The sequence below is a fragment of the Neofelis nebulosa genome, chromosome 9 (genome assembly GCF_028018385.1).
Source record: "Neofelis nebulosa isolate mNeoNeb1 chromosome 9, mNeoNeb1.pri, whole genome shotgun sequence".
In the NCBI taxonomy this organism is placed as follows: Eukaryota; Metazoa; Chordata; class Mammalia; order Carnivora; family Felidae; genus Neofelis; species Neofelis nebulosa.
Window position 1 is genome coordinate 141,424,233 of NC_080790.1, and position 23,605 is coordinate 141,447,837.

Below are 23,605 nucleotides of genomic sequence, written 5' to 3' on the forward strand. Positions count from 1 at the left end.
GAGTCAGAGGGAGAGCATGAGCAGAGGAGCGGGGGGGAGAGAGAGAGAGAGAGAGAGAGAGAGAGAGAGAGACAGACAGACAGACAGAATCTGAAGCAGGCTGCAGGCTCTGAGCTGTTTGTTAGCACAGAGCCCGATGCGGGGCTCAAACCCACAAATTGCGAGACCATTACCTGAGCTAAAGTCAGATGCTCAACCGACTGAGCCACCCAGGCGCCCCAGTGTTTATTTATTTTTGATAGAGACAGAGTGTGAGCAGGGGAGGGGCAGAGAGAGGGAGGGACACAGAATCCGAAGCAGGCTCCAGGCTCCAAGCTGTCCGCAAGCACAGAGCCTGACACGGGGCTCAAACTCAACAACCGTGAGATCTTGAGCTGAGCTGAAGTCGGACGCTTAACTAACTGAGCCACCCAGGCACCCGCATATTTTTCTGCTGGTCTCCAGAACATAGTAGAACTGCTCTTTTCCAAACCAAGATACAATCAAAACCACTCCTCATTTCCTGTCTCTTAAGTCTGTCCCTTTACCCTGCCTTTTTAAAGTTTTTGTGCCATTGGCTTTTTGAAGAGATCAGTTGTTTGGTGGCAGGGTGTGAGTTATGGAGTGGCTGCCCATCTCCTCGGGTGTCCTTAACCTGCTCACAGTATTCCCTGTGGAGTGGGAATTGGATCCTGAGGCTGCATTAAAATCAGGTAAAACGAGTTTGACCAGAAAAGCTGATGGGGGCAGCTTCTCCCCTATGTGTGTTGCTTCTCATTAGGAGCCATGAGGACTAACTGTCTCCAGCTTATGGGGAGGTGCTCGTCTTTTCCAAGCGCGTCATTTGTCATAACACATTCCCGTGCCTGGTGTTTTCCTCTTTACCTTATGAAGAAAACGTAAATCTCAATGTTAGGAAGTATTAGTTACGTGGGTCCCATTAACTCTTGTTTAACTTGGTTGATGCTTTGTTACAGTAACCCATAGATTTGTTCTCAGTGCCTAGACCTGGTCCTGGACCACCAGAACCCGGTAGCTCTCTGTCCCTGAAGGCCAGTTGCATGGATTGATGAGCTAGCCCATTAGTTCTGGCACATGGAGCAGAAAGCTGTCTTTAGAGGTGCACTGACTGCTTGGAAGGGAGGGAAGCAGTGACAGGCTGCGAGTCAGGTGAGCAACTGGGACAGTGGTTCAGTTTTCATAGGATGGGTCTACCTTTGGGATTTTGTAGAATTTTAAAGGTGTAAATGCACTCATATTCAAATGCAAGTATTTTTATCAGGGTAAGATAACCTGCCCCCTGCCCCTTTTTTTTAAGTTTATTTATTTTGAGAGAGAGAGCGGGGAGAGAGCATGTGCACTTGAGCTCATGGGGGAGGGACAGTGAGAGAGAGAGAGAGAGAGAGAGAGAGAGAGAGAGAGAATCCTAAGCAGGCTTTGTGCTGTCAGTGCAAAGCCTGATGTGGGGTTGGATCTCATGAGCCATGCATGGGATCATGACCTGAGCTGAAATCAAGAGTTGGATGCTTAACCGAATCATCCAGGCACCCCCAACTTATTTTTATTTTAGTGAATTTCTGCCTGTTTTCATTTGGTAAATAATTGAGTCAATATAATTATGGACGTATCCATTGATACTTTAAAGTATATTTGATTTAGCTGCTGAGTGTGTAGAATTATTCTTTTGGTGACTTAATGAAGAATAATAAAATGATTTCGTTTCAGAATTGACGTCCAGTATTTCTCTTTTTTTGAGAGAGAGTGTGCATGTGCGAACGTGGGGGAAGGGGCAGAGGGAGAGGGAGAGAGAGAATCTTAATCAGACTCCATACCCAGCACAGAGCCTTATGCAGGCCTCAATCTCATGATCCTGGGATCATGACCTGAGCTGAAATCAAGAGTAGGATGCTTAACCAACTGAGCCACCCAGGTGCCCTGATGTCGAGTATTTCTAATGGATGCACACATTTTCCTTCCTAGGGAGCAAAGAGAGAAAGAAGAAATTGAGAAGTACCGAATGGAACGGCCCAAAATCCAACAACAATTCTCAGATCTGAAAGTAAGTGGATGGATGGCGTGCACTTTCTCATGCATCTAAGTTACCCAGCAGAGAATGGGGTAGGATTGAGGAGACTTTACTAACTTTGCTCTTTTTTAATTTTTTATCTTTTTAGATATTTACTTATTTATTTTGAAAGAGTGCGAGTGAGCATGAGCAGGCGAGGGGGAGAGAGAGGGGGAGAGAAAATCCTAAGCAGGCTCTGTGCTCAGTGAGGAGTCCGACACGGGGCTCCATCCCACAACCATGGGATCGTGACCTGAGCCAAAATCGAGAGTTGAGTGTGCAACTGACTGAGCCACCCAGGTGCCCCAGCTTGCTCTTTATTAAATTCACGTGATGGGAGAAGGTCCCTGCTTTAGTGTTTAATTTTATGTATATGTGTGCAAAGAAAAAGTTCTTTCTCCCTCTGCTGAAAAATATGGGACTCGTGAGCTTATTTTCTTAGTAACTTTAATTCTGTTTGTGCATAAGGTTCTCCACACAGTCCTCTGGGCTTTGACAGAACAATTTACGTTTGAGTGAAATAGAGTAGATCCAAGACGTTGAATTTTCTGAGTGAAGTAGATAATTTCTGCATCAAAATTCTTTCTAAACCATGATGGTTTGGGGACCAGGGGTCAGGGAGAACATAGTTTTTCATGTGCACATGAAAGTCTACCAGAGGATTCACGTTTTTCGGGGGTCGAATGTCTCCAGAGGAAGTTGGCAGAAGTCACAGAAGAAGAGTGGCTGAGCATTCCCGAGGTTGGTGATGCCAGAAACAAACGCCAGCGGAACCCGCGCTATGAGAAGCTGACTCCCGTTCCCGACAGTTTCTTCGCCAAACATTTACAGACTGGAGAGAACCATACTTCAGTGGATCCTCGACAAACTGTGAGCATCTGAAGAGAAGGCGACTAGGTCTTTGGCCTCGTTAGAGAGATCAGTAGTGGGAGCCATGGGTGGTGTTAGAGTAAGTGCTTCTGTGCTTCAGAAGCTGAACTGTGGCTGAGTCTGTACAGCTGCATGTGTATCAGGCTCCCCTGGAAAGATTTCAGGGTGATGGGATTCTTGTGCATGAAAATGCAACTCGGTGTTTTTTGTCCTCTCCCCCTCCTCCCCCAGCAATTTGGAGGTCTTAACACACCCTATCCAGGTGGACTGAACACCCCATACCCAGGTGGAATGACACCTGGATTGATGACACCTGGCACAGGTGAGCTGGACATGAGGAAGATCGGCCAAGCGAGGAATACTTTGATGGACATGAGGCTGAGCCAGGTGAGTCTGTGTCGCGTGGCATCTTCCTACGATGTAGAAATTCCTTTCTGATGGTCAAACTAACATGTGTTAGTGAAAAGTGCATATTTTGAAGTGCTTTGTCACAGGATACGCAGACCTATGACGATGTAGTGTCCTGGCAGGACCCTGCGTCCAGGCGGCCTGTGCGTCTGCCTACAGGGCATGCACAGGTGTGGTGCGGTCAGCGCCAGCGGCAGAGGCCGGGCCGTGCGGCGCTCCTGTTCCCTCTCGGGGAGCTGAGGGTGGTCGCAGGTGACAGAGGGCTGCCTGACAGACCGAACGAAGGCACTCATGTCAAGCTGCGCGCTCTCTGTCAGTGCAGCTCGGTCCTTCCACCTTTATGCAGAAATTAAGTGCGGGTGTACATCCGCAGTGGAGTATCACTCAGCCGTACTAAAGAGGGAGAGCTGGTCATTTACAGCAACGTGGGTGGGCTCAGAAGATACTGTGCTAAAAGCAGTAAGTCAGACAGAAAAAGACAAATGCCAGATGATCTCATTTATACGTGGAATTGAAAAAACAACCAACCAAAAAATGGACTCTTCAATACAGAGAACAAACTGGTGGTTGCCAGAGGGAGGAGGGAGGGTAGGTGAAATAGATAAATGGGGCTTAAGAGGTACAAACCTCCTATTGTAAAACAAGTCACCGTGATGAAAAGTACAGTGTAGGGAATCGTCAGGAAAGTCGAGGCAGCGTTGTACGGTGGGTGACCGCATCGTGGTGAGCCCCGGGTGACGTATGGAGTTGTCGACTCAGCATTATACACCTGTTATACTTCGTATGGTAATTCTGCTTCAATAAAAAAAGTTAAATGTGCATATTTTCTGCCTGCACTTGAGTAAATTTGTCAGTGCTCTAGAAAACCCAGGTGAGGTGCAAAAACCTTTCTAATTACGACATGCACATCGGAAACCATGAAGAGAAATATTTCCAATTTGATGACGTACCAACGATAAACTTTTGCATGATAGAAAGGACTGTAAATTCACAAGAATGCACGATGTGGGAAGAACCCTCACGTGCTCGACTGCCTGTGTTGCATGTATGACCTTCCACGGTGCAGCCTCACACGGATGCACCTGCACATTCTTGGGAGGCGTCCGGGCCTACACCCTCACACCACCAGTGGATGACGTGGGTTGTGACTAGAAGTGGCAAAACAGTGTAGTGAACATCTCAACCGTGACTGTTTGATGCAGCGAGAAACTTTCAGGTTTTCAGGGAACTTTTACTGTACTTGAGCTTTTTCCGGCGAGCAAGTATTTTACAATACGAATCAGCTTACAGATCTAAAAAATTACGCGTTTTATGTTCCTGGATGTGTACCTACTCTATACTTCATAAATTGGGAAGTAGTTCACTGTTTATGGGTATCGTGATTGAATCTTTGAGGGACTTTGCGGGGTTTCATTATTATTATTATTTTTTTGCTGTTACAGACCACGCTTTGGTGAGCTTGTGTGTGTATCTTTAAAACGGACTTGCGGGTTTTTTTCACCTAAGTGCTAAGCCGTCTCTCCGGCACCCACAGCAGAGGCAGAGCTTTTGTGAGCAGAGGCTGGCTGCGCCGGCTGGGGGCGGGGCACGCATCGCCTCTGTGGTCACCATCACCGTCTCCGTCTCCGTCTCCGACTGGAGAGGCAAACCCCCCTGCGGCCAGCCAGCCTCCGTCTCGCTTCCGTTCTTGCCGGTGGCGTGGCGGCATCTTCTCCCGCGCGTCTCCTGTCCCAGCAGTGCCGTCAGCGCTGCTTCTGGCGCCTGCTTTGTCCGCTTCCCTCTTGTCTCGACACTGCTCTGACGTAAGTCATCATCCCTGTTGTGTGCGTCTTCAGGAGTTGTTTCTCTTCTAGGGTTTTTTATGGAATGCAGAGTAATTTCTTAAAAATCCTTTATGGTAACTTTTTTGTGGTAAGATATATGTGATAAAACCTACCATTTTTAATGATTTTTCTTAATGTTTATTTTTGAAGGAGAGACAGACAGAGTGAGCAGGGGAGGGGCAGAGAGAGAGGGAGGCGCAGAATCCGAAGCAGGCTCCGGGCTCCGAGCCGTCAGCACAGAGCCCGAGGTGGGACTCGAACCCACAAACTGTGAGATCATGACCCGAGCCGAAGTCGGGCGCTGAACCGACTGAGCCCCCCAGGCGCCCCCGTACTTAAGTGTACAGACAGTGGTGTTGAGTGCGTTCATGTTGTTACGTGACTGTCACTGCCGCCCGACTCCAGAACTTCTTCATCTTCCCAAACTGAAGCTCTGTCCGCATCGATGCTAATTTCCCAGTTTCCACCTCCAGCCCCTATTAACTTCTTTTCTTTCTGTCTCTACGAATTTGACTTGACTCTTGCACGTACCCTCACGTGAGTGGATTCGCACAGCATCTGTCCTTTTGTGACTGGCTTTATTTCCATTAGAGTGACGTTCTCAAGGCTCATCCCAACTGTGGCGTGTGTCGGTACCTCTTTTCTTTTTCAAGCTGAAAAACACTCCGTCGTGTGTATGTATACATCCCATTTTGTCTGTTCTTTCGACAGACGCGTGGGTCGCTTCCACCTTTTGGCCATTGTGACCCGTGCTGCTGCGGACACGGGTGTGCAGGTAGCTGTTTGAGTCCCTGCTTCCGAGTTCCTTTGGGTGTAAACCCAGAAGTGGGTTGGTGGATCATGTGGTGACTCTTTGTTTACTTCTTTGAGCAGCTCTGCCTAAGGGTTGCAGTTTCTCCCCATCCTGGACATTTGTTGTTTTCGGATATCCTGGTAATAGCCGTCGTAACAGGTGTGGAGTACTGTCTCGTCGCTGTGGTTTTCATTTGTGTTTCCCTGATGAACGTTGAGTGTCTTTCCATGTGGAGAAATGTCTTCTCATGTCTTTTCCTTGGAGGAAAGTCTACTCAAGTCCTTTACCCATTTTTTTGGTGTTATGGTTTTATTGACACAAATACAACGTGCACATAACCTGTTCATTTTGTTTGCTGCACAGCCTGGCTTGAGATTGGTGAGTCTCATGGCCAGCGGGGCTGCGCTTTCCACAGTGGTTTTGTGGTTCCTGGAGGGACCCTGTGAGCGGTCTCTGCATAGTAAGACCTGTTGCACATCAGCAACGCTTCAAGCTCCTTGACATCGTGGACGAGGAACTTCCGGAAGCCACAGGGGAGCGTGTGCTTTGTTTTCTTGTTGCTCCTGTAACCGGTGCTGGCCATCAGGATCTGGCCCTTGAACCTTCCGTGCACTCTATTTTCCGTGCCTCTGGGTTTCTGCCAGTTGAGTTTAATTTGACATATGGGTCTGACTGGTGCTGGATGAACTTCTTGGTTCCCTTTCTGACGGTGCTGTGCTTCACCTGAGGTCTGAAGGCGGCCACGATGCCGGGGAGCGACAGCACCGAGGACGAGCTGCCCGTTTTTTTTCAAGAGCAGTTTTAGATTTCACACCGGAGTTGTGAGAAAAAGACAGATTTCCCATATGCCCTCTGCCGCCACACGTGCGTAGCCTCTTCTATTGCCAGCATTCCCATCTGAGCGGGCCAGTCTTTAAAGTTAATGAACCTGCATTTACAAATCATCATCCAAACCTGTAGTTGGTATTAGGGTTCACTCTTGGTGTTGTGCGTTTTATGGATTCGGACAAACGTGTAATAACGTGTATCCACCATTGCATAGTTGACTCTTGAACAACGCAAGGGTTAGAAGCAGTGACTCCCTGCTCAATTGGAAATCCGTGTGTAACTTTTTACTCCCCAGAAACTTAACTGCTAAAGCCTATTGTTGACTGGAAGCCTTACTGATCACTAACTGTTGATTAACGCCTATTTTCTACATTGAACGTATCATGAACTGTATCCTCACGATAAAAGGAGCTCAAGAAAAAACATTATTTAGAAAGTCGTAAGAGAAAATACATTTACAGTATTATCCTGTATTGAAGAAAATCCATGTAGACCCATGTAATTCAGCCATGTTGTTCAAGGGTCAGTTATTATATCACTAAAAAGAGGTTCACTGCCTTTTAAGAGATTTAAAAATTCCCCTGATAAGCTCTGCCAGCTCGTTCCTCCCTGCCTCTCCACCTGTAGCAATCACTGAACTGTTTACTGTCTTCATAGTTCTGCCTTTTCCAGAATGCCATATGGTTGGAACCATTCAGTGCGTAGCTTTCTCAGATTGGCTTCTTTCAGTTAGTAACATGCATTTAAATTTCTTCCGTGTCCTTTCTGTTATTTTTTTTAAATTCACATTAGCTTAAAAACATTTTTTTGATGTTTTGTTTATTTTTGGGAGTGAGAGTACAAGCGGGGGAGGGGCAGAGGGAGGGGGACAGAAGATCTGAAGCGGGCTCTATGCTGACAGCAGCAAGCTTGATGTGGGGCTTGACTCATGTGAGGTCATGACCTGAGCCAGTGTCGGGCATCGCACCGACTGAGCCACCAAGCGACCCAGGCACCCCTCACGTTAGCTTTAATTGTAATAAGATTTGGCATCTTTTTGCATGCTTAGTGGCTATTTCTTTTTAAAAAATGCTTTTAATTGAAGTGTGGCTGACACACAATGTTACATTAATTTCAAGTGTGCTTCTTTATGTCCTTTCATGGCTTCACAGCTCATTTCTTTCTGTCACTGAGCACTGCTTGTTTTCTGGATCTATTTTATCCATCATCTACTGAAGGACATCTTGATTGCGTCTAAGTTTTGGCAGTTTGTTTTGTTTTGTTTGTTTGTTTTTGTTTTATTTTTTTTCAACGTTTATTTTTGAGACAGGGAGAGACACAGCATGAACAGGGGAGGGTCAGAGAGAGGGAGACACAGAATCCGAAGCAGGCTCCAGGCTCTGAGCTGTCAGCACAGAGCCCGACGCGGGGCTCGAACTCACGGACTGCGAGATCATGACCTGAGCCGAAGTCGGCCGCTTAACCGACTGAGCCACCCAGGCGTCCCAGTTTTGGCAGTTTTGAATAAAGCTGCTGTAAACGTTCGTGTGCAGTTTTGTGTGTGTGCACGTGTAATTTTTTAACTCTGGGTAAATACCAAAGAGTGTGACTATTGGATTATATGGTAAGAATATGTTTAGTTTTGTAAGAGACCAACGAACTGTCTCCCAAAGTGGCTGCACCGTTTGGCATGCCCGCCGGCAACGAAAGAGAGCTCCCGCCGCCCCACACCCTCACCGGCGTGTGGTGTCAGTGTTCTGGAAATTGCTCGTTCTAAGAGGTGTGTAGCAGTATCTTGTTTTCATTTGCATTTCTCTGGTGACATATCATGTGGAGCATCTTTTCATATTTATATTTGTCATCTGTATATCTTTGGTGAAGGGTCTGTTAGGGTCTTTGGCCCAGTTTTTAATTGGATTCTTTTCAGATTATTGAGTTTCAATTGCTCTTTCTATGTTTTGGATACACGTCCTTTATCAGATTTGTCTTTTTGAGTATTTGTTCCCAGTCTGCGGCTTGTTTTCTTATTCCCTTGACAATGCCTTTTTATTAAATTTATTTTTAAAATTTACATCCAAGTTAGTTAGCATCTAGTGCAACAATGATTTCAGGAGTAGATTCCTTAGTGCCCCTGACCCATTTAGCCCATCCCCCCTCCCACACCTCCTCCAGTAACCCTCAGTTTGTTCTCCATATTTGTGAGTCTCTTCTGTTTTGTCCCCCTCCCTGTTTCTATATTATTTTTGTTTTCCTCCCTTATGTTCATCTGTTTTTTCTCTTAAAGTCCTCATGTGAGTGAAGTCATACGATTTTTGTCTTTCTCTGACTGATTTCGCTTAGCATAATACCCTCCAGTTCTATCCACGTAGTTGCGAATGGCAAGATTTCATTCTTTTTGATTGCCGAGTAATACTCCATTGCATATATACACCATGGCTTTATCCATTCATCCATTGATGGACATTTGGGCTCTTTCCATACTTGGGCTGTTGTCAATAGTGCTGCTATAAACATTAGGGCGCATTGTCCCTTCAAAATAGCACAGCTGTATCCCTTGGATAAATACCTAGTAGTGCAATTGCTGGGTCGTAGGGTAGTTCTGTTTTTTATTTTTTGAGGAACCGCCACACTGTTTTCCAGAGTGGCTGCACCAGCTTGCATTCCCACCAGCAGTGCAAGAGAGATCCCCTTTCTCCGCATCCTCGCCAACATCTGTTGTTGCCTGAGTTGTTAATGTTAGTCATTCTGACAGGGGTGAGGTGGTATCTCATTGCGGTTTTGATTTGTATTTCCCTGATGATAAATGACGTTGAGCATCTTCTCATGTGTCCATTGGCCATCTGGATGTCTTCTTTGGAGAAGTGTCTGTTCATGTCTTTTGCCCATTTCTCCACTGGATTATTTGTGTTTTGGGTGTTGAGTTTGATAAGTTCTTTATAGATTTTGGATACTAACTCTTTATCTGATATGTCATTTGCAAATATCTTCTCCCATTCCTTCGGTTGCCGTTTAGTTTTACTGATTGTTTCCTTTGCTGGGCAGAAGCTTTTTATTTTGATGAGGTCCCAGTAGTTCATATTTGCTTTTGTTTCCCTTGCCTCCAGAGACGTGTTGAGTAAGAAGTTGCTGCAGCCAAGATCAAAGAGGTTTTTGCCTGCTTTCTCCTTGAGGATTTTGATGGCTTCCTGTCTTACGTTTGGGTCTTTCATCCATTTTGAGTTTATTTTTGTGTCTGGTGTAAGAAAATGGTCCAGGTTCATTCTTCTGCATGTCGCTGTCCAGTTTTCCCAGCACCACTTGCTGAAGAGACTGTCTTTATTCCGTTGGATATTCTTTCCTGCTTTGCCAAAGATCAGTTGGCCATACGTTTGTGGGTCCATTTCTGGGTTCTCTATTCTGTTCCATTGATCTGAGTGTCTGTTTTTGTGCCAGACAATGCCTTTCACAGACAGAAATTTTTTAATATAATGAAGTCTAATTTATCAGTGCTTTCATGGATGGTCCCTTTGGTGTTGTGTCTAAAAAGTCCTCACCAAACCCCAGATCATCTACATTTTCTCCTATGCTACCATGTAAGAGTTTTATAGTTTTGTGTTTTATATTTAGGTTTGTATTCCATTTTGAATTAATTTTCGTGAGGGGTATAGAGTCTGTGTCTAGATTCATTTCTTTGCATGTGGATGTCCAGTGGGTTTAGTGCCATTTGTTGAGGAGACTGTTCTTGCTCCATTATGTTGCCTTTGCTCCTCTGTCAAAGATCAGTTGACTGTATTTCTGGGCTCTGTGCTCGCCCCCCACCCCCGCCCCAAAGTAAGCTCCACACCCGACATGTGGCTTGAACTCAACAACCCTGAGATCAAGAGTCCCATGCTCTACGGACTGAACTAGCCCCCTGGGCCCTGTTCTCTACCACTGATCCATTTGTCCATTTTTTCGACAGTACACACTGTCTTGGTTACTGTGGCTTTGCAGTGAGTCTGAAAGTTGGGTAGTATCAGCCCTCTGACCTCTTTCTTCTGCTTCAATATTGTGTCGGCCACTGCAGGCCTTTGTCTTTCTACATAAGCATTAGAATCAATGTGTTGATACCCATGGAATAACTGGTTGGGATTTCGATTGGGATTGCATTGAATCTATAGACCAAGGTGGGAAGAACTGATATCTTAATGATTTTAAGTCTTTTTTTCAGGAACATGGAGAGTAGATGATACTTTTTTGTTTTTTTTTTTTAGAATTAAAAAAAATTATTTTTAGCATTTTTTTTTTTTTTTTTGAGAGAGAGAGAGAGAGACGGCACAAGTGAGTGAGGGGCAGAGAGAAAGAGAAAGAGAGAGAAAGAGAGAGAAGTGGGGCTCACCTGAAGCGAGGCTCGTGCTCACCCCAAGCAGCGCTGGAGCTCAGGAACCCTGAGAGCCAAAGTCAGAAGCTTAGTAGACTGAGCCACCCAGGCACCCGATACTTTGTTTTTAATTTCAGATTCCTTTTGTTCACTGCTGATATATGGGAAAGTGATTGACTTTTGTATGCAACCTTGTATCCTACACCCTTGCTATAATTGCTTATTAAGTCTGGGAATTTTTATGTTGATTCTTTGGATTTTCTACATACACAGTCATCTGCAAACAGAGCCTTATCTTTTCCATTCCAGTCTAGACCACTTTCCTCTTTCTCTTGTCTTGCTGAATTCACTTAGGACCCTCTGTCCACATTTCTTTGTTGTTGTTGTTGTTGTTACTGTTTATCATGGTAATTTTAAGGTTCACAGAGAGAATTGTATAATGAACTGCTATTTGCTAATTTAAAGAAAGTTATTGAAATAATCTTTTTACTTCATAATTTCTAGGTTTTACTCATTCATAGGTAGACCTTATGTTTAGCTAGATTTTTTCCCCCTGGGGCTTTTATGATTTTTTTTTTTTTTTTATAACTCTGTTTTATATATGTGTGTGTGATCATCACAAACAGTTGTTTTGAATTAGTGTTGTTTTTCTACCTTTATAGTGTCCGTATTCACTGGTGGTCAGGATTGTGGGAGGGGTCCTGGGGCTTCTGGGTACTTTGTTTTGGCGTCTTTGACCCCCCTCCAGTTCCTATTTGACTTGTCCTGCCTTGCAGGTGTCTGACTCAGTGAGTGGGCAGACTGTGGTTGACCCCAAAGGCTATCTGACGGATTTAAACTCCATGATTCCGACCCACGGAGGGGACATCAAGTGAGTGCTCTGTGGAACTGGTGGGAAGGAGTGGGACTCAGGTTGCCTAGAGTGTTTTGGATTTTATTTGAAAAGTATGCAGCCAAAATAGGACGTGGACATTCTAAAAAACGTGTGGTGAAATAGGTTGATTTTTATCTGTACGGTTACGTATGTTGTGGTTATGAAATACGTTGCAAATAATATTCAAAATTGGTGGGCATGCTGAACTAGAAGGCACCTTGCTAACTGTGTCCCACACGAGGACCCTCGAGCTCAGTGCCTGCCTGCGCCTGGAGAGGTCTTACAGCCTGTTTGCACGGGTGCTCCGCAGCCGTCTCAGAAGGGTGCTGGTCAGAGCTTTGAGCGGGTTTTGCCCCTTGGGACATCAGATTTGACAGTTCCTGCACTGGCGTCCTCGTTCTGGGCCTGGGCATCCCCTCGGCAATGTGGTGGCCTGACCCTGTGTGCCTTCCGGCCCTTGCAGTGACATCAAGAAGGCACGGCTGCTCCTCAAGTCTGTGCGGGAGACAAACCCGCACCACCCACCAGCCTGGATTGCATCCGCCCGCCTGGAAGAAGTCACCGGGAAGCTGCAAGTAGCACGAAACCTCATTATGAAGGGGACGGAGATGTGCCCCAAGGTAAGGCTCGGGTTAGGGTTTTCCTGGAAGGCTGCACGACGCCAGCCGCGGAGGGACCCTCAGTGTCTGTAGCACGCGGGGCGTCTGTGAGAGGTAGACTTGAGGTAGAATGAACCTGCCTGCCTCTTGGTGTCGAGACTCCACACAGCTGGACGGGCCAGGGGGAGGAGGCAAAAAGTGTGAAAGGGCTTTTTCCTGCTTATTTTCACTTAGAGTTTAAGGCTCATCTACGGTTAGTTTAATGGCAGGATAACCTTAACCAGACAGCTGAATTGGTCAGCTTTTCCACCCCACCTGATATAAGAGACATAAAGATTAATTCTCACTCTTAGGAGACTATTCCAGTACTTTTTTGAAAGGTGGGGAGACTAGACAAGCTTTAAAAAGTCCTTTGAGACCCTCTAATGCACCATACGTTTATTGTGCAGATGGGGTGCCCTTGGCAGTGAAAGATACCCTCTCTGAACCCTTAACACAGGACATCAGGCATAAATTAGAACTTCCCAGGCAATCCCACAGCCACATGCTGATACGTCTCCATTTCGTCTGTCGATTGACTCATCATCCCAAAGGGCAGACTGTTTGTCTCTCGTAGTGTTGTGTGTTTCCCCGACTTGGACACAGAGGTGCTGTAGCGACATTCCCAAGCGTTGGCATTACGGGGCCCCCAGTGCAGGCGTGTTTGAGGCCAAGCTGACGGACTTAGGTTTGATTGTAAAACCTGGGGCCATGGGTCTGATGAGCCCAGCCCCTCCTGTTCCTGAGGCTTTCGGGGTCGCCTGCTGCTCTGCCTCAGCTTACTGCCTGCACGGACGCTTCTGTTGTTTTGTTTTGCCTCGCAGAGTGAAGATGTCTGGCTAGAAGCAGCCAGGCTGCAGCCTGGGGACACGGCCAAAGCTGTGGTGGCCCAAGCTGTCCGTCACCTCCCTCAGTCTGTCAGGATTTACATCAGAGCAGCGGAGCTGGAAACAGACATTCGCGCCAAGAAGCGGGTTCTTCGCAAAGGTGAGCCTCCCTGGCGCTGCCGTCACCAGCGGATGCATCTGGGGCCGTGACCCACGTGAGGCAGGCGCCACCTTCTCCACTCCTGGTGCCCGTGTTCTCACCCGGAGAGCAGACTCTTCACTGCTTTGCTCAGGCTGTTGGTGGAAGCGGTTAGGGAATGGGTGATGTTTTCAGGCCTTTTTCTGGGCTGGGTTGCCTCTGCTCTTGGAGCCTCTTGGATCGGGGGGTAGTTTCCACTCTGGATGAGGCACTCGGGTTTATATCCCACACCTGCCTTTTCCCGTTGTGTGACCTCGAGCACGGTAAGCAGTCATGCTGTGGCCCAGGTTTTCCCATCTGTAAGAACAGTGCTCATTCGGAACCTGCTTCTTAGGGCTTGATGTCGCGGTGTCTGTGGGGGGCAAGCCGGGCCAGCCCAGAGCAGGCTTTGGGGTGCCCATCTTCTCCACTGGCAGGAGCCTGACGCTGTGGCAGGTAGCGTGTCATGGTTTTAAGGCTGGACCAACTGGGTGGTAACAGCAGAGCTGTGTGTTAATGGGGTCCTTCCCGTCTCACGAAACCCTTGCTGGGTCACGGGATAGCACCCGTCTTCTCGCCTGGTGCTTCAAGCAGGGTGGCACGTGCCATCGGCTCCTGTCACAGTGAATGGTTTGTATGGCGAGGAGGCTGTCCCCACCCAGGAGTCACTGCCCAGAGGGAGCCTGTGTGGTGAACTGTCGTTGTTGCAGAGCTCGCGTTAAGAGCAGCGTTTCTCCCTGCACAGCCTGTGAAGTGGATGCTGCTTCTGGTCTCTGTTCCAGAGCAGATGCGCATGAGAGGGCTGGTCTGGAGTAAACCTGTGTCGGTGGCATAACTCTACTTGAATTGGTGGTGTGGGGAAGACGAGGTATGTTTTGTAGAATTGAGGGCAGTGTTCGGTGAGAGGTTCCCAGCCCTTGTTTTTAAGGTGGGTGTTTGAATGAGATGTTAAGAGGTGTGTGACCTCAGGCCATGCGAGTGTTCTCACACAGTTTCTGACTGTTTGTTCTCTGTGTTTGATTGAGGCCGGGCAGAGTCCCCCTTGTGCCTGTGTGTGTTCATGCGTGTTTTCCTCTCTTGGGTCTGGTTCCTGATTGCAGCCCTATGACCCGTTAAGTGCTCAGCCAGTCTTTTAAAATGAGGCCAGGAGCAGAAAGTTAGTACCTGTCTTGGTTTATAGAAATTAGCTTGTCTTTTTTTAGCCAGAAAATTAGTTCTTTAATGACAAACATATTAAACTGTGGGTAATTAGCATTATTTATTTAGGAAAGCTCTACTGAATCTCGCCTGCCACAACTCATGATGAGTGGTCAGAATGTCTTTGTGGCCACTCCTTTTTCACCACCACATTACCTGGATTCATTTCCATCTGGCTTCAGATTTGGAGAGGGGAGCGGGCGTGGAGGTGGGGCCTGCAGAGCAGTGTTGAATGATGGCTTTTCCAAGCTGTGCTGGATCTCTACAGCAACGGCTCTCCTGCCTCTGCTTCTCTCCGAGAGCTGTGCTAAGGTAGAAAGAACATGGAGTCCCCAAGCTGGCCTCTGCCCCTAATCCCTGCTCTTGGTCCTGGCCTGCCCCTGGCCTCAGAGTGTTTCCAAGAACAGCATTCTTTTTTCAGATGCCTGGGGCAGAGCTGGGTGCTGCTTCAGTTAGCTCTTGGTGAGAATCAAGGGGACAGCTACTTCCATCAGTGACTTAGGACACCTCTCCAGCCCTCAGTTGCTGGCATGGGAGCTCTGGGTCTCAGCTGAATGCAGCTGACCTCTTAGTCCGTTGTTGGGAGGATTTGAACTTGGAATGCTAGTCTGACACCTGAGTGACCTTGAGCGAGGTATTAGACCTTTGAGCTGGCGTCCTTGTCTGTATAAGGGCAACATGTGGGCCCGAGGCTAGGCTATTGGCTGCCTCCTGTCAACTCGGCTCACTATGATAGACGTGAAGGTCTATGTTACTCTGCGATTAATACAGTCATAAAAGTGGAGTTATTTTACCCTGAAACCGTATATTTTGGTGCATAAATCATGGCAGCCTCCAGTGGCCGTCACTGTCGGGTCACTGTGAGCAGAGGGATGGCACCTGAGTGTCCTCCCTGCAGGGCCACGGCTGGAGATCATGTTGGCCTCTGTGTGATCCCATCTTCTGCTTGCGGGCATGTCTATTCCAGACTGCTCTTTTCCTACCTAGGCTGCCCCTTGTATACCGGCTGGCTGCAGCCTCTCAACATGGTAGCTGGCCTCTGGGAAGAGCTCTGGCAAGAGCCGAACCGGCCAGCAACAGCTGGCTTTAGCTTTAGTCCTCCGGGCTGCTGATGAGACAGCGGTGGAGGAGTTCCCACTGTCTTCCCAAAAAGTGGACACACACCAGCCCTGGGCATCGTACCCATCTCTTGGGGAAGGTAACGACCCTGTGAGTTCAGTCCCACTGGAAAGTTCCAGATGCTAGAGACTGAATGATGAAGTTTACTTCCACTGATCTGCAGTGTAACGCGGAGAAGGGAAGCAGGGGCAAAGTAGCTAACGTGTGCCTGCAGGGGTGTACTTGTGTGTCCTCGTGTTTCTGGCTGGTCACTTGGCTGGAGGATAGGACTTTCCTCCTCCACTGCTGTGCCCTCTGCTAGCACCTTACCTGGTCAGGGTCCTTTCCTGGACCGGGGACTCGAACTGTGAACTCCTGAAGTGGCTGGGACCTCAGCGGTCTGGCTTTCTTGGGCTGCCACACTTCCATTAACTGACTTTGGAAGTGGAAACCCTAAGCCAGGCCTTAGCACTCTCTGGGCTCTGGTCATGGGTTGTCCTTCCGCAGTACACAGTGCCACTCAGTCTCCCCTTGGGGGTGAGAGTTCGCCTCTCCAGCCAGGGCTGGTGCACTGGCCTCAGAGGGCTCTTCTTTCAGTGTGGTAGAGCTGTGGCTCTGAGGCTTCCTGCAGAGTTCACAGGTGGGAACCAAGCTTTCCCAGTGGGTTGTGACCTGTAGTCTGGGGAGGTGCTTGGATGTCACTGCTTCTTCCTGGACCTGTGCGTTTTGGCTGCGTGAGAAGCACCCGTGTAGGCGGTTGCATCCCATGATGTTGAGGCCTGTGGCTTCGGGGTGTTTCTCCCAGCCATGTTCGAAATGCTCACCAGTGTCCCATTGTTCTGCTAGGCCTTTGCTGCAAATGATGGGGATGTGGTAAGGCCAAGGGATCCCGCAGTCTGAGCCCTTTGCTGCACGTTTTTCTCTGTGAAATCGGTTTCTTGAGTACGCGGTGGATGTGTGGTGCTGGAAGGGCTCTGTAGTCAGGAAGGCACTTCCAACCCAGAGAGAACCAGTCCCTGCCGCTCCCGAGGGAATGGGTCCAGGGTGTTGGCCCAATCCAGGGGCTGGCTAGGGAATGGTTCCGGGTGAGGGAACTCAGCTCAGCAGTGGGCATCGTCAGGCCACCCTTGGGAGGGATTCCGTGAACTCCACATGGCCCTCTGTGATCCTGCTCCGTGGCGTTGGTACGCAGCCCCGTGGATTGGGTGGGGGCGGCACGTCCCCCGAAGAGGAGGCCTGCCAATTGCTTCTGCTGGTGAGGGAGGCTCAGCTCCATTGGCAGGGAGGCCTGCCAATTCATCTGCTGGTGATGAAACCTGGCTTCATCCGGGTGCCCCTAGGAGGCCCCAGTCTGTGCCCTGATTTCAGATGAAATCAGAGAGCTGCCTCAGAAGTGCTGTGCTTTCCTGGCCAGTGACCCGAGCCGTGCTGTTCTCCATCAGCCCACCCCTGCGGGGGGGCCTCCCGGAAGGCCTGGCCTCGCCCTCCCCTAGTACTCACGCTGCAGGGCTCTGTGTTGGTCTGCCTTCTGTTTTGGACTTTTTGGTAAATTGTGTATGAAGAAAGGGTTCTGTTGCTTAAACAGAGGTTTGGAAGTTTCTGGACTGCACAAAGTTGTAGCCTCTTCTGGGAGTCCGTCCCCCTTCTCTGATGTCACTCCATATGCTGGCTGCCGTGGGCCACCAAAGGAGCCCACCTGCTGCAGAACCAGTCTGTCTGCGTCAGCGCACGGCGCTCCTCAGGGGCCAAGAAGGAGCCCACACCCAGCTGGCCCTCAGGTGCACACCAGCCTGGGGAGATGTGTATCCCAGGGCCACTTCTCTTTTCTTTCCCCCCGGTTCCTGCACACTCACCCACGTGCAACCCTCCCGGCCAGCCCTTCACACGTGGGTGACTGCCTTCTTGTGGTTCTCAACATTGGTTTTCAGGCCTGAGCGGGAGCAGAGATGGCACACGGCTCCCTGTGCCTCCCTCAGTTGTCTGCTGTGTCCTGGTCTTGCTTGTGACTGAAGATGTTCTGCCCTGGGCTTGGCTGTATCTGCCCCAGACCCGAGAGGACCCACGTAAAGGGCTGCCCCGCGATCCCGGCCACCAAGGGAGGGATCCTTTGGCCCTGCTGGTGGCAGCGCTCTTTGTGACCCAGGCATCCTGCTTCTGCTTCTGCTTCTCTGTGACCCGATTTCTTGTCTGCCCTTTCCCAGCCCTTGAACATGTGCCAAACTCGGTTCGCTTGTGGAAGGCGGCCGTCGAACTGGAAGAGCCTGAAGATGCTAGAATCATGCTCAGCCGAGCTGTGGAGTGCTGCCCCACCAGCGTGGAGGTGAGTCTGGCAGACCCTGCCCGGGTCCAGGTGCGGCGTCTGGAAGCGGCGCCAGCTGAGCACGGGGCCGTGATCTCTGGGGCCGTGAGGCAGGGTGAAACCATCGAGGCCACCTCGTAACGCGGCTGCTGGGCAGAACGGCCGGCCTGGCCACGGTCACTCGTGCTCCTAGTGGAAGTGCAGAATGGAGCCTTAGCTCGCCTCTGGCCCCTACACAGAATTCTCTTTTGAGCACTCTTCTGCAAGGGCCTGTCCTTCTGATTCAGCTCAGAGTTCGTAAATGGGTCCTGCGCGGTGGAGGGTGGTAGAGAATACTAATGGCGTCTTTCTCCGAGCCCAGCATGGGAGGTCCGTTGCCTCAAACGAGTTGGGCTTCTTTAGTTTCACACATTCTGGTTCACAGCATTCTGTGCAATGGTTTTTAGTGTCGGTTTTATGATATCCAACGTGTCCTTAATTATCCTAAGGGGTATTGTGAAACTCTCCAAGCAAAATTAATCTTCATTTATGCAAAAGTAAATAGAGCCCATACACATCTTTGGTGATGAAATGCTGCAGAATGAGCGGCGGCCAGGACGTGAGAACCCCAGAAGGCTGAACACCCGGGTGTCCTTTGTGAAGTCCGCAGTCGCGTCCTGCTCGTCTTCTGTGCCACACCTGGAATGAGTCTGGCACAGTGTGTACATTTAACTGGTGTTTGAAATGTTTGACTGAGAATCTGTCAACTTCTCGTGTCCACCAGAGTCACTAAATCAGTCAGAAGCAGAACTGCACGGTTAATCAGATCAGGTGAAAAATGTTGCTGTATACGTTCGTGGGCCCTGTTTAAAGGATCCTTGAGAGCTGTTAGAAAGAAGTTTATGCAAGCGCTGCGGCCTGTTAAGGTTGGCTCAACGTTTGACCTGGCGGGTCGCGCTGAATGCTGTCCTCTTGTTTGCTGGTGTTGTCTCCCCACAGCTCTGGCTTGCTCTGGCAAGGCTGGAGACCTACGAAAATGCCCGCAAGGTCTTAAATAAGGCCCGGGAGAACATCCCTACAGACCGGCACATCTGGATCACGGCTGCCAAGCTGGAGGAAGCCAATGGCAACACACAGATGGTGGAGAAGATCATTGACCGAGCCATCACCTCGCTGCGGGCTAACGGTGTGGAGATCAACCGCGAACAGTGGATCCAGGTGAGGTCAGCAGGTAGGACTCTCCTCCGTAAGCAGCTGTGTCTCGGTGTCTGCTTTAAACATGTACGTTGGGGGCCGTCTAGGTGGCTCAGGTCATGATCTCACGGTTTGTGAGTTCGAGCCCCGCGTCTGGCTCTGTGCTGACAGCTTAGAGCCTGTATCGGATCCTCTGAACCCCTCTCTCTCTGCCCCTCCCCTGCTCTCTCTCTCTTTCAAAAATAAATAAACATTGGGGCGCCTGGGTGGCTCAGTCGGTTAAGCGGCCGACTTCAGCTCAGGTCACGATCTCACGGTCCGTGAGTTCGAGCCCCGCGTCGGGCTCTGTGCTGACAGCTCAGAGCCTGCAGCCTGTTTCAGATTCTGTGTCTCCCTCTCTCTGACCCTCCCCCGTTCACGCTCTGTCTCTCTCTGTCTCAAAAATAAACATTAAAAAAAAAAAAATTAAAAAATAAATAAACATTAAAAAAAAAAAATAAAAATGCATGTTGGGGGGTGCCTGGGTGGCTTAGTCAGTCAAACCAAGGTCTGACTCTTGGTTTCTGCTCAGGTCATGATCTCATGGTTCGTGAGTTCAAGCCCTGCCTCGGGCTCTGTGGTGAAAGTGTGGAGCCTGTTTGGGATTCTCTCTCTCTCTCTCTCTCTCTCTCTCTCTCTGTGCCCCCACCTTGCCCCTCTCCCGCTTGCATGTGCTTTTTCTCTCTCTCAAAATAAATAAATAAACTTAAAAAAAAAAAAACAACACGTTGGAGTCTCTCATAGGGTAGGGGCTGGTGGATGCTAACTGAGGGTTGTGATGCTGGCAGGAAAGCAGACATGTGTGGCTTTTCCTTAGTTTTTATAGAGTTGACACCCTGAGGACACCTCTGGGTTGGATACCCTGAAGAACTTTCTGCACATGGACACTAGTGAATAGTACCACTTTTCGAGGAGAAATAATACGATCTAAAGAGAACGGTAGGCCTGGGGCTGGTGAAGTCTCTGAAGATCTTCTGACCCAGCTTCCAGGGTGGGCGACGTCTCCTGCCTTCCACTTTCACCACGTGAGCTCTGTGGGCCAGGACTCCCTGTCTCCTGGGGGCCCTGCCTGTAGTGGAGTCAGCCTGGGGCGGGGAGTGCTTCTTTACCCCCATCTGCTCCCCACCAAGGGCCCTATGCAGGCGGCCCTCTTGTTTCGCCTACTGCCCTTGGCATTACAAGGTGAGAAGGTGGCCTCAGGCCTCCCGCCGCCTCCTTCTTGTGTTCCTGCTGCCGCAGGTCGGCTTATAGCTCCAGTTGTCCACCCGGGGGCCTCTCCCCTCCTGAGGAGGTGGCCTCGAGGGGTGCTGCCCTGTTCCCGGGGATCCCCTCTTGATCAGTACCTCTGCCCTGTGTGGGTGTCATGCCATGTGGCCTCTCTGTGTTTGGGCATTTTTTTTTTTTTTTTTTAATCCTGGCTGCAAGGTCTCACATGTCCCTCTAAAATTCAACCTCAGCCCCTTTATTTCCTTGGTGTTTTTAGCCACGTTGTTACTTTTCGATGCCTCGTTCCTTTGTGGAGACCCATGGAGACCCACGTTTCCAACTTGTGTCTTCTTCCTTCTGCCTGAAGGGCTGTAACAGTTTCTTATGTAAATTCTTCCAGTTTTTACGTGTCTGGAAACTGTATTTGATCTGTTTTTGAAAGCTGTTTTCCCTTGGTATAGAATTTAGGTTGACAGTCTTGTTCCGCAGTACGTTCAAGATACAACTTTACTGTCTTCTCTTGTGTGTTATTTCCCATAAGGCATTTGTCATCTTTATCTTTGTTTCTTCATACATATTATCTTCTCTTTCTTTTTAAAACAATTAATGACTTAAATTTTTTTTAACGTTTATTTATTTTTGAGAGAGCGTGCACGCGCACGTGAGCGGGGGAGGGGGAGGGACAGAGAGAGAGGGAGACCCAGAATCTGAAGCAGACTCCAGGCTCTGAACTCTCCTCACAGAGCCTGATGTGGGGCTCAAACTTAGAAGCTGTGACCTAAGCTGAAGTCGGATGCTTAACCGACTGAGCCATCCAGGTGCCCCTGTTGTCGCTCTTACGTTTATATTTATGATCCATTTGAGTTCGTTTTTGGGTGTGGTGTGAGGGAAGGCTTTAACTTCATTCTCCACGTGCATGGCCAGTTGTCATCGGTGTAAGAGTTTATTTCTGAACTCAGTCCTAGTCCTTGGACTGTATGTCTTTTTTTTTTTTTTTTTTAATTTTTTTTTTTTTTTTTTTTTTTTTTTTATTTATTTTTGGGACAGAGAGAGACAGAGCATGAACGGGGAAGGGGCAGAGAGAGAGGGAGACACACAGAATTGGAAACAGGCTCCAGGCTCCGAGCCATCAGCCCAGAGCCTGACGCGGGGCTCGAACTCACAGACCGCGAGATCGTGACCTGGCTGAAGTCGGACGCTTAACCGACTGCGCCACCCAGGCGCCCCAGGACTGTATGTCTTTATGCTAGCACTGTGGTATTCGGATGGCTGTAGCTTTGTAGAAAGCTTTGAAATCAGGAAGTGACCTTTGTCGTCTACAAGATTATTTTAGGTGTGCTTGATTCTTTGTGTTTCCATATGAATTTTAGGATCAGCTTGTCAGTTCCTGCAAAAGAGAAACTTGGGGGGCGCCTGGGTGGCTCAGTCGGTTAAGCGTCTGACTTCAGCTCAGATCACGATCTCGCAGTCCGTGAGTTAGAGCCCCATGTCGGGCTCTGTGCTGACAGCTCAGAGCCTGGAGCCTGCTTCGGATTCTGTGTCTCCCTCTCTCTCTGCCCCTCCCCTGCTCATGCTCTGTCTCTCTCTCTCTCTCAAAAATAAATAAAAACATTAAAAAAAAAATTTTTTTTTAAATAAAAGAAACTTGGACCAGCTGGGATTTTGATAGGGATGTCATGGGACCTGCAGATTGCCTTGGGGACTGTTGGCATCCTGACAGTATTAAGTCTTCTGACCCATGAACATGGGCTGTCTTTCCATTTATTTAGGTCTTCAGCTTTTTCAGCAATGTCAGTGTACTAGTATTGCACTTCTTTTGTTTTATTCCAAATATGTTGCTATTTTTGATGCTATTGTAAGTGGAATTTTCGTGTCATTTTCAGGTGGTTCATTATTTGTGTATAGAAATACAGTAGACTTCTGAATATTGAGCTTGTATGACTTGTGTGACCTTGCTGAAATCATTTATTAAATTGTAATAGATTTAACGGGTTCTGTAGGGTTTTCGGTATGCTAGATCATGCCATCTGCTTATACGATTTTACTTCTTTTTTCTTCCCCCTTCTGGATACCTTTTACTTCTTGTCTAATTGCCCTGATTAGAACCTCTAGTGAAATGTTGACTAGAAGTGGGGAGAACCAACATCTTTGTCTTCCTCCTGATCTTAGGGGGAAGTATCTAGGTTTTCCTGTGGAGTGTGGTGTTAGCTCTGTAGCTCATTGGTGCCTTAGTTATATTTTAAAGAGCTTTTCTTCTTTTCTTTCCATTTCGTTTTGGATCACTTGTATGGCTTTGTCCTCAAAGTTTGTTCTTCTGTAACATCTGATCTGCTGTTTATCTCATCTAGGGGATTTTCCACTTCAGATCTTGTAGTTTTCATTTCTGTGAATTTAATTTTGGTCTTTTAAGAAATGTCTTTCACATCTGTACAACCTTTTTTTTTTTTTTTTAAAGAGAGAGTGTATATACGAGTGGAGGAGGGGCAGAGAGGGAGAGAGAGAATCCCAAGCAGGCTCCACATTCAGTGCAGAGCCCAGTGCAGGGCTTGATCATGATCTGACCTGAAATCAAGAGTTGGATGGTCAACCAACAGAGCCACCCAGACACCCTTGTGCTGCTAATTTGGACACACAGACTCAATATAACGACTGTTTTAGTGCCCTTGTCTCCTAACTCTGATGTCTTTGTCCATCTGGGATTAATTTTGGTAGATTTGTTAATCCTCTCATTACAAGTTGCATATTCTTATTTCTTTGCATGGCTGGTAATGTTCAACTTGTTGCCAGATACCGTGAATTTCCCTTGCTGGGTGCTGGGCAGTTTTGCATTCCTGCACATCCTCTAGGCTTTCCTACTGGACCAGCTGGTGCTTTGGTCCTTTGGACCTTGCTTCAGTGCTTTGCTAGGTTGGACCCCAGCAGTAGTGGGTTTGGGACAGTTCAGGGCTAATCCCCCTGTGGAGGTGAGACCTCTCTGTGCACTGTGCCCAGT

General features: G+C 48.5%; 1 protein-coding gene across 1 annotated transcript in view; it reads left to right on the forward strand.

The window, feature by feature from the left end:
- The window catches only part of PRPF6 (pre-mRNA processing factor 6), a 48,442-nt gene that overhangs the window by 6,710 nt on the left and 18,127 nt on the right, over positions 1–23,605 (forward strand). Inside the window, exons 4-11 of the mRNA XM_058686293.1 lie at positions 1,960–2,038; positions 2,738–2,914; positions 3,146–3,301; positions 11,861–11,955; positions 12,422–12,578; positions 13,421–13,583; positions 18,098–18,216; positions 19,174–19,392. Of these exons, the coding sequence (XP_058542276.1) occupies positions 1,960–2,038; positions 2,738–2,914; positions 3,146–3,301; positions 11,861–11,955; positions 12,422–12,578; positions 13,421–13,583; positions 18,098–18,216; positions 19,174–19,392 (1,165 nt within the window). The remainder of the gene's footprint in view (positions 1–1,959; positions 2,039–2,737; positions 2,915–3,145; positions 3,302–11,860; positions 11,956–12,421; positions 12,579–13,420; positions 13,584–18,097; positions 18,217–19,173; positions 19,393–23,605) is intronic.